This window comes from Symsagittifera roscoffensis, chromosome 9 (assembly GCF_963678635.1).
Source record: "Symsagittifera roscoffensis chromosome 9, txSymRosc1.1, whole genome shotgun sequence".
In the NCBI taxonomy this organism is placed as follows: domain Eukaryota; kingdom Metazoa; phylum Xenacoelomorpha; order Acoela; family Convolutidae; genus Symsagittifera; species Symsagittifera roscoffensis.
The window spans coordinates 39356570-39365719 of NC_087070.1; the positions used below are offsets into that span (position 1 = coordinate 39356570).

The 9150-nt window shown below is 36.7% G+C and overlaps 2 protein-coding genes across 2 annotated transcripts in view; both read right to left on the reverse strand.

The window, feature by feature from the left end:
* Positions 1-9150, reverse strand: part of LOC134853927 (beta-1-syntrophin-like) — a 236233-nt gene that overhangs the window by 29153 nt on the left and 197930 nt on the right. The window lies entirely within an intron of this gene.
* LOC134854841 (mitochondrial chaperone BCS1-like) lies at positions 314-9110 on the reverse strand. The gene is made up of 7 exons (XM_063871200.1): positions 8832-9110; positions 7784-7909; positions 7266-7374; positions 6452-6632; positions 3293-3421; positions 2721-2884; positions 314-624 (listed from the first exon to the last, which is right to left on the reverse strand). Exons 1-7 carry the CDS (start codon positions 9102-9104, stop codon positions 314-316), a joined length of 1293 nt encoding a protein of 430 aa, XP_063727270.1. The 5' UTR covers positions 9105-9110.

Below are 9150 nucleotides of genomic sequence, written 5' to 3' on the forward strand. Positions count from 1 at the left end.
AAAAACTAGTTGAAGGGTGACTACTAAAATTTCCCTGATGCTACAACGACAAAAAAGAAGATGTTCATATTTTAAGGTCCATATTTTTCTGAAGTAATCCTTATAAAATTTAGGGATTCCACTATCATAATTTTCCCCAGCAGTTTCGTAAGTTACCCCCAGGGATAATTTGCCCTCATTAGTTACCCCAGCAGTTTCGTAAGCCACTAGCCAATTTGCGAGCACTATCGCATATAACTTTACCATTCCATAGACATTTGACCAATGAAAAATCTGTCATAGCTTAACACAAACGAAAAAGTAAATAGAATTTTTAATTAACACAATTTTCAAACTTTTCAATTGCCATGTGAGGCGTTTCTTTGAAATTCATAAAATGTGCCTGCAACATAGCAGGCGATATTGACGAAGTGTCGAACTTTCTAAACACCTCTACAAAATCACGGCGACTTTTCCGATCAGAAACTGGGTAAAAATTAGCAAATAATGTCTCCGCCTGGCTCGGTTCCAGATATCCAATATGAACACTTTTGTCAACTCGACCGGGTCTGACCAGGGCTGGATCTAATAATTGTGGGTGGTTCGTGGTCATGAAAACCAGACGTCCGATTCCACTGCCGACGCCTTAAACAACAAACATGCATTCAATGCATGCTACTTGAGACCATCATTGGACCAGTGGATCCATTTAATTTAGAGTTCCATATGAAATTGCCGGATGGGAAAATCAAGAAGATCCGGCGTTGAACGGATAAAACACAGGAATGATGGTCAGGTCTGAATTACAGGAGTTTCAAAAGCCAACAAAATCAGCAGTGTGATTAAATTTTTGATATTAATTAAGACCATTTATCCACGAGGGAAAGGACCACCATACGAGCTGTACAGATCACGGCGAACCGCTGTTATGACCCTGCTTAAGAACTACATGCTATTTTTTTGGTTATTTTTCTGGGCTCTGGGTAATGTTGCCTCACCTTCAAGCAACGAGCATGATATGTTGCTAAGCATGAATTTACTATTGAACCCATAAAGAGGTTCTAACCTCACTCAAAATGTGAACCATAAAATTCTTTCAAAAACATTTTATGTAATTTGATTTGTATCCCCTAGTCGAACAGTTATTATTGCTAAATAACAGAGAGTGCTGTTCTCGGGGACCGATCGTTTTGCAGACAAATCTTTTAGCATAAAAAGTGAAATACGAGTCTTGGTGGCCAGTCAATGAGCAGAATGGGTCTAAGAGCAGAAAAACAGAAAATTATCAACTTTTATAAGCTAATCGGTAAATTAATTATCAGAAATGTCAATAATACCAAAGCAACGAATATTTTATGCATAATTTGCGTGATTTAATCGAGAATTTAAAAAAAAAATAATTAATCAAAAAACTTACCGGAATTAGTCAATTCATGCATAATTTATTCGTTTTCCTGATATTTTTGACAATTCTAATAATTGTTTTATCAATTTAGCCAGTATAAACCAAAATAAGTCAATATTTTCCTTTTTTTCTGCTCTTGGATCCATTCTGCTCTTGGACCATTCTGCTTATTGCTCCGCCTCCATGAGTCTTTTAGCAGAACAAAGTAATAAAGTAATGGATGACTGATTGACAGACTCAAAAAGACGCTCAGTCTGGGGCCAAACTCCCCCAATTAAGTCAATTATCTCACTATTTGTCAACAAAACTATCAACTTCAAAAACACAACAGTCTAAATTAGCAGCAAAACAAAGATTTACGCACACAATAACACTCGTGTTGAATTGAAGCGCAGCGGAGCAAGCGGTCGCTAATCGCCAATGCCGCATTTGAAGTTAGCTATCACACTTTTTAATTGTTCTGTGTCTGCTGAAAAAAACCTGTCTGCTAAAAAATCGGTCTGCTAAAATCTCTAGCACCGCTGTTCTCAAACGGGTCTAGAACAACAACCCCACGAGACTTCAAGCCGAAGGGACTTCAAGCCGAAATTAAAACTTTACAAGCACCTCAACACACTATTTTATCATCTGTAAAACGTTGTTTTTCAAAAATTTTGACAAGTTTAGTCCATAATAAACGTTATTCATGATAATGCACCACTTGTGATTGGCATCCGTTAATAACATCAGCCGGTTTTTGAAATGCATAAATTATAAACATGAAAAATGCCTTCAACCATGTTTAACTTTTCAACTTTCCGAAACATCATTTGGAGGCTTAAATTTTATGAAAACGCTAATAACGTGTGAAGAAAGATCATGAAATTCAGAAATTCTTCAAAAAAGTTTTCAAATTAATCATATTTCACGAGTTTATAAGGAACTTTTCGGCTTGAAGTCCCTAATTTTACGATCCGGCTTGAAGTCCCGTCGGCTTGATGTCCGGCACCCTTCTCAAACTTCGGTAGTAAATTGAAGAAAATAGAATTTAGGAGAGGTAGTTGAGTGAACTGTGACAGTCTGTTAGTTTTAGATGTCTCGTCTCACATCAATTTAAGATTTTCACTGCTTTTAGCAAAAGAGAAACAAAAGTAAACCAGCCAAAAAGAAAACCCAAAAGCCTGATTTCATTTCCATCTGGTAGAAGAAACATTTATTGAATATTATTTGTGCAATTTATCGTTATGGAAAAAAACGTCGAAAAGATAAAATAAACAATAGAGAAAATCAAAACATATCAAAACACTTGAACTTTTGCAAATTAACTTTCCCGCGAAATGGTTGAAATGTTACTCACCGTCCAGGGCATTCAGGAGTCCAGACATGGAGAGTGGACCAGGTGAGTATGGCTGATTAGAGTGTGGATGTGGCATGTTCGCATCTCCTCCTCGTTTTTGGAAGAGACAGTCGATATCCTCCAGAAGCACTATTGAGTCATGAGGCGCATGGACTAACAAGTGCCTGATTGAACAAAACATACATTTCCAGCTCTTACAAGCCAAGATTCTTTCCCACTTCCGCCCAAAGAAAAGCCCAAAAAGACGTTTTTCATTGCAGGGAGGGGGTTCGAAAGTATTAGAGGGTTCCCATAATTAATAACTTTTGAATTTCAATTTTGAAAAACCATACTAATTTAACATTGTATAATGCAATGAAATTTGGCACAGTGAACAAATTAAAAAACGAAGAAATTTATTCTTCCCTTCATCCATAACACGCATTTAGCCATAATAATACGTTCAACAACTATAAACAATAAAAACTTTGTGAAATATATGCGTGAAGGAGGGATGGGAAAGAGCTGAGGCTTAATGCTTTTCTTTCTCTTTTAATAGCAACTGGTACCACAGAAACAGCGGAAGTACTTACTGCAGTCGGTCGTCCGTGAACATCTGTTGTGCTAAGTTGAGAATGCAGATGGAATAGTCGATGCTGCCAGCCAGGGAGAATATGAAACTGCTCTTGCCACACCCTGGAGGTCCATGCAACAAGTAACCCCTTTAATGGACCACAAGATTAATATCAAGCAAACATGATTTACACAGAGGCGAAGCTTCGCTTTGCAAACACTTGCGAGAACACGACAAAAACAGCTCTATAAAATGACATAAGAAAAATTAGAAATAAGCCTCGAATCAGTAACATTCGAGTACGTCTCGAATTCGTACCTGTCACCTAGAGATTATGTTTCTCACACAGTACCCACTCAGCAACGAACGCTTAATACGTAGAAAACACAAGCCACAAATAAAGCAGAGAACAGATGCAATGCAATTTCCAATGCTACAGTGAAACTTTCAAATAAATGAACCCTTTTACCACAGAGGCGAACAGGAGCTTGGCACCACTTGCGACACAACACAATCATAAAAAAACTATAAAAAAATGAAAAATGTTTAAAAAAATAGCTGAACCAAAATTTTCGTATGCCTCGATGACGGACACCTAGATCCCAGCTAAAGCTGGAGGTACGTGTTTGATTGATTTTACAAAACAAAATGCGTGATTTCAAATTGGTCTGTGTCCCACAATTTAGTTATTTCTCAGTTCTTAGCGCTTTTTTCGATTAAAATTTTCATCTCAGATTTGATAGGGTAGTTTTTAAGAAAAAACAAGAATTTTTTAAAAAACGGTCAAAACTCAAAATTTCCACTTGTTTGCTAGCCATAAGGTTTTTCAAAAAAAATTGGGCTTAGCAAATTATAAAATCAAGCTATCAACAACCTGTTAAGTCAATTAAAGCTATGATAACAGTTTTGGCAGGACAGTTATCGAGAAAAGACAAAAAAAAACGGTCAACAAATGAGCGTTGACATTTCCGAGAATCATATCATTTTATTTTAAAAAAATTGGTGTAGCCGCTGATGAAGAAGTAATTCACCTAATCTGTTATTTCGATTGAACCCAAAAACCTAGGTTCAGCCGGGTAGTTCTCCAGAACAGTAAGAAATTTCAAAAAACAGTCAACAAATCAAAAATTTGAATTTTCCGAGGGCCATACATATTTGTGTGAAAACACTTTGGGTATAGTCGCTTGTGCAAAAAGGCTTCCCACGGCCCTTCTTTGGATTCAACCCAAAATCTCAGATATGAAAGGGTATTTTTTAGTTAATTTCAAAAAACTAAAACAAACGATAAAAATTGACTTTTCCAAGGACGATTACTTTTCATGTAAAAAAATTGTTAGTGATCACTAAAACAGGGGAGCTTCCCAACACCCGTTATTTTCATTGAACCAACAACCTCAGGTTTGAGCGGTTAGTTTTTTCGAAAATTTTTTTAAAATATTCAAAAAACAGTCAAACAAACAAAAAATTTAACTATTCCGAGGGTCATGGTTTTGGGCGTAAAAAAACTTGGGCATAACCGCTGATGGCGAGAGCTTACTAAATCCGTTCTATTCACTGAAACTAAAAACTCAGACATGGAAGGTTAGTTAATGAGAATACGAAAAAAATATATCAGTCACATATTCCCCCACAGACCTTTTCGAAGGCTGCAGACAAAAGGGGAAAGCAAAAAGAGACAAGAGGAGTATGGAGGTACACTAGAATGTAGGTGGTTTTTCTCTGGATACCCCATTTTTAAAAATCGATTGAAGAGTTTTTGAGAAAAAAAAACTAAATTTTTTGCAAAAAGTATTAAAATCTTCCAAAGCGTCCCAAACAAAAAATAAAAGAATCTTTATTTTCATTACATTTATTTTTATCAAACAGAATTCTAGGCAAAAATTACAAGCAATACAGGTGAAAGTAGCGACTGAACAAAACTTATGAAGCGGAAACGCCCTCCAATCTTTGAGCAGACACTACCCAGTAGTAACTACCCTGTAGTAACTAATACCCACCCACAAGTTAAATGTGAAACTTCCTTCTGAGTTAGGATGTAAACAAACTCGCATCGCACTATCAAACTACGCTCGCTTGGGTACAGAGAGTTGGATTTTAAAAAGCACAGTTGCACAAAATGCATCTGTTAAACAGAAATGTCAGTTGGCGAAATAGTTTAGTGATTTTGCTTAACATATTGTCAACCTGATAAACGTCCATTTTCCGATTTGATAAAAACTCACGGTCGAAGTGAAGAGGTGAAGAGGTGGTCGAACAAACCATGAAGTCATCCTATCCGAATTTTATGCTATAGGATTTATGAAAAATGGTGTTTTAAAAATAATTATTTTATAATCCTTTTTTTTCAGTTTTTCCTAATTCCTTCACTTCACAGGTACATAAAAGTTGCAACCATATTTAGGATATCGTTCTCTTGCCTCTTCTTACCTCAGGACAATTTATAGGATCTTTTTGAAGGGGCAAAAAAGAGAATGGTACAAAAAAAAAGAAAACAAAACTTTATTTATCATTAATAAAACACGAATAGGGGAAGACCCTAAGGAGATCCACAAATCCAGTTTTTTGTCCTCTCCAAGTCTCGGAAGATGGTTATATATGCATTTCCAATAATGATTTTAAAAAATTGGCGCAATAAATTCTGTCTTTCTCCTTTCTTTCTTAAATTGAAATACTTGCAAACTTAGCACGAGTTACGAGTAGTTTTCGGATAATAAGACTGCGAAAGGCTATCCTGCACGAGTCACGAGTAGTTTTCGGATAATAAGAGTGTGAAAGGCTATCTATTAGAACACCTAGAGAAAAAATCGAAAGGTCAGTTTGACAAGCAGAACATGGTGGTTTAAGAAAGAAAGAAAGAAAGAAAGAATTTATTTCTCCAAAGTTATAATAAAACATCAAAATAGACACAGCATCAAAATAAATAACTCGGAGAGGATAGACAAAAGGCACATTGAGCGCCCACGTATAGTCTACCCTGTTTACATCAACAATTCAGGTTCAGGTTATTTAAACAAAATAATGATAAAAATAAAATATATTTTAAATTTTTTGATATTTTCATTAAAAAGGCGATATTTCGGATATAAAAAAACTATTGTATTGGGGGGCAGTCCTTCTATTGAAGCACTGTCACCGTTGTTAGAGGATATAAATAACTGTGGAAAAAAACTTGACTCGCCTTCTGTATGGAATGCCCCTGGACTGGTACCACTCTGGCGATTCCAGGAAACTGCGCACATCGTCAAGAATTTCCTCCTTCAGTCCAGGTTTGAATGCCACCGACTCCAGAGGTCGCTTCAGTCGCGGAGTCCCGAACTCACACCAGTCGGCCGCTCTCGCCACGTAGATTTTAGTACGACCTGAACGATTCAACCAATTTTGCAACACTAAAAGTTATCCACAATCAAATTTATGCTTTGCAATATTTATGCAATATTTATGATTTGAATGTAATAAAAAAGCCTTAAAAAGTGCTTTATACGAATATTTAACAGAAAACAACTGTGATATTAAAAACATTGCCAAGAGATAGTTGGAAACGCGTCAATGAACGCAAGGAAACGGCAAAACTTTCGAATTTTGAAGAAAACTGTCCTTAAAGCTATATGCCCTTAAAGCTGTTCTAACAATTTTTTATTTATATACTTTTTGATAATTTAAACTCAATTTGAGAAGACTATAGGTGAAACTTTTATTTCGCTGGAAAATCTGAAAATTAAAATCGACATTCGAATGAGAAGTCCATCAATTTTTCTGTGACCTTTCGGCTTTCATCACGACCTATCTAAGACCTATAATCGCACCTATATAAGAGTTTCTACTACATTAATCGAATCTTATAATTACATAATTGAATATACTGAGTGAACAAAAACCAAATTAAAAAATTCAAGAACAATTCTCGCTCTTTACTTCAAATTTGGTGAACTGAGTTTTATGTTGCCTTTGAAGTAACGCAACAGTTCATTTCTATACTTACATGTTTAAATTACCTTCGTGTGCTTTCAAGGCTGATTCCCTCGCATCACTAAGTATCCTCGAGTAGAGAGTGGGCCTGCCTGCAAATGTGGTCAGAGTCATCGTCTCATATGGCATCCCTGTCTGAAAGCATGATTTATGAGGCAATGGACCATAAACACTTCAAGTAACTTCATGGCTGGAGGGGTCCTAGTGTCATCCGCCTCCTCAAGGTGGGACCGGCTGCGGCAAAATGGATGACATCTCCCCCTCCCCCACGGTTGGTCCTGCACTGAGCAGGCCGGGGGCAAATAAAAAAAAAAAAAAAAAGAACTTCAAGTAACTAGGCTTTCCCAGATTAGAGAACTACCTTCATAGATGATCGATTACGATTATGACAATTATTCATGTATCAAATTGAAAAATAAATATATACGACATATTCTCGACAATCAACCCAATTCCAAACTACTCGATAAAAAACGTTCTCCGAGCAATAGAAATATTTTCTGATAAATATGATTCATATTTTGCAACAGATGTATGATATAACCTGGAAGTCTCTGGCTTGTGTCTCCCTGGTCCGTTCAATCCAGAGAGGCCAGCCCTGGAACCAGACGAGGTGAGTGCCCGGAGAAGGACCGAAGAGAAAACTGGTGCTAATCTTGCCAGAGTCACCCTGAAATAAAAAGTATACTTATCGTCTAATGGAAACTCCTAATTTACCTTTGCATTATCTGAAGTTCGAATCTTTTGCCTTCTGTAACTTGATTAAAATGAGAGCAGTGTAAATTTATGAAGCAACAATCAAAATTTCCATCAGAAGAGCTACGGGTATAAATAGTTACTAATCGGGGAAAAATATTACACACGATAGAGATCTTCAAACAAACTCCGATACGCCACTGCATGCAAATACATAAAGCCTCGAAATTTGCAATGAGACAGGTAAGCAAACTGTTATTTTTTCTGCACATTTTTTCAGGTTGAAATTCAAGAGGCGAACACGAGCTTAGCCCCAGTTGCGATACAAACATAGCGTGACGAATTTGCCGACAGAAAAAAAAAACAACGATAGCAAAGTAAAAAAAAAAACTGGATCTGTTTATCTGTTTTTTGACTTTCTTCATATCACTTACTCAAACACACCCGAAAGATACGAAACGTTTTTCTCTCAACGAACGACGCAATATAACGCCACTAAGACTATACAAAATACTAGCCAAAAGAGATTAGAGATGATCACCATTTCCAGTTAAGTCATCCTGTGAACAAAAAAATGTTTACGCAAAAAAGTACCAAGTTGCAATTGCATTATTTATTGTAATGGTAATCAGGAAAAACCATTAAGTTCTTCAAAACACCAAACATGAAAGTTTTATTTTCTTCCTTCAAATTACGCAAAATAAGGCGCCTGAGCTGATATAACAAAGGCCGAAACCAGTCCAGCAGAATGAACCTTTTCCGTAAAAAAAATCATCTGTGTAAAATCAATCGGGAGCCAATTACAGTTTAGCAACTTTCATTACGTTATGAACTTTCGTAATTCATTGAACTTTTTTTTCTAAAGTAACTTTCTGCCAACTAATCTTCTAAGCAACCTGTAGAAAAATTGTGTTGACGCTCGTGTGGTTTCGGTTGTGAGCCTTTTCACCGAGCCATTTGAGCAGCCAGTGGTAGCAGTGATCCTTGCTATTAACCTCTAGGGACATCAGAAAGTTCCGTCTGGCTAACAGTTGGGCGTAGGAGCCTCCCTTACGAGCCAGCGTTGCCAGAACTCCAATTCCAAAGAGTCCGGCTCCAGCTCCGAAATAGGGATTATCGCCCAACGATTTAACAGAGTCAAATAGCGCTACAGATTTAGCATCTGCCATTACAAAAACCTAAAATCATAAATTGGGTTTCTAGTTGTTAATTTTT

Coding starts and splice junctions, on each gene's coding strand:
- LOC134854841 (XM_063871200.1), bottom strand. CDS start 9,104: ATGGCAGATGCTAAATCTGTAGCGCTATTTGACTCTGTTAAATCGTTG. Junction 7,910..8,831: donor TCAACACAATTTTTCTACAG/GTTGCTTAGAAG, acceptor TTTTTATTTCAG/GGTGACTCTGGCAAGATTAG. Junction 7,375..7,783: donor CACAAGCCAGAGACTTCCAG/GTTATATCATAC, acceptor TCATGCTTTCAG/ACAGGGATGCCATATGAGAC.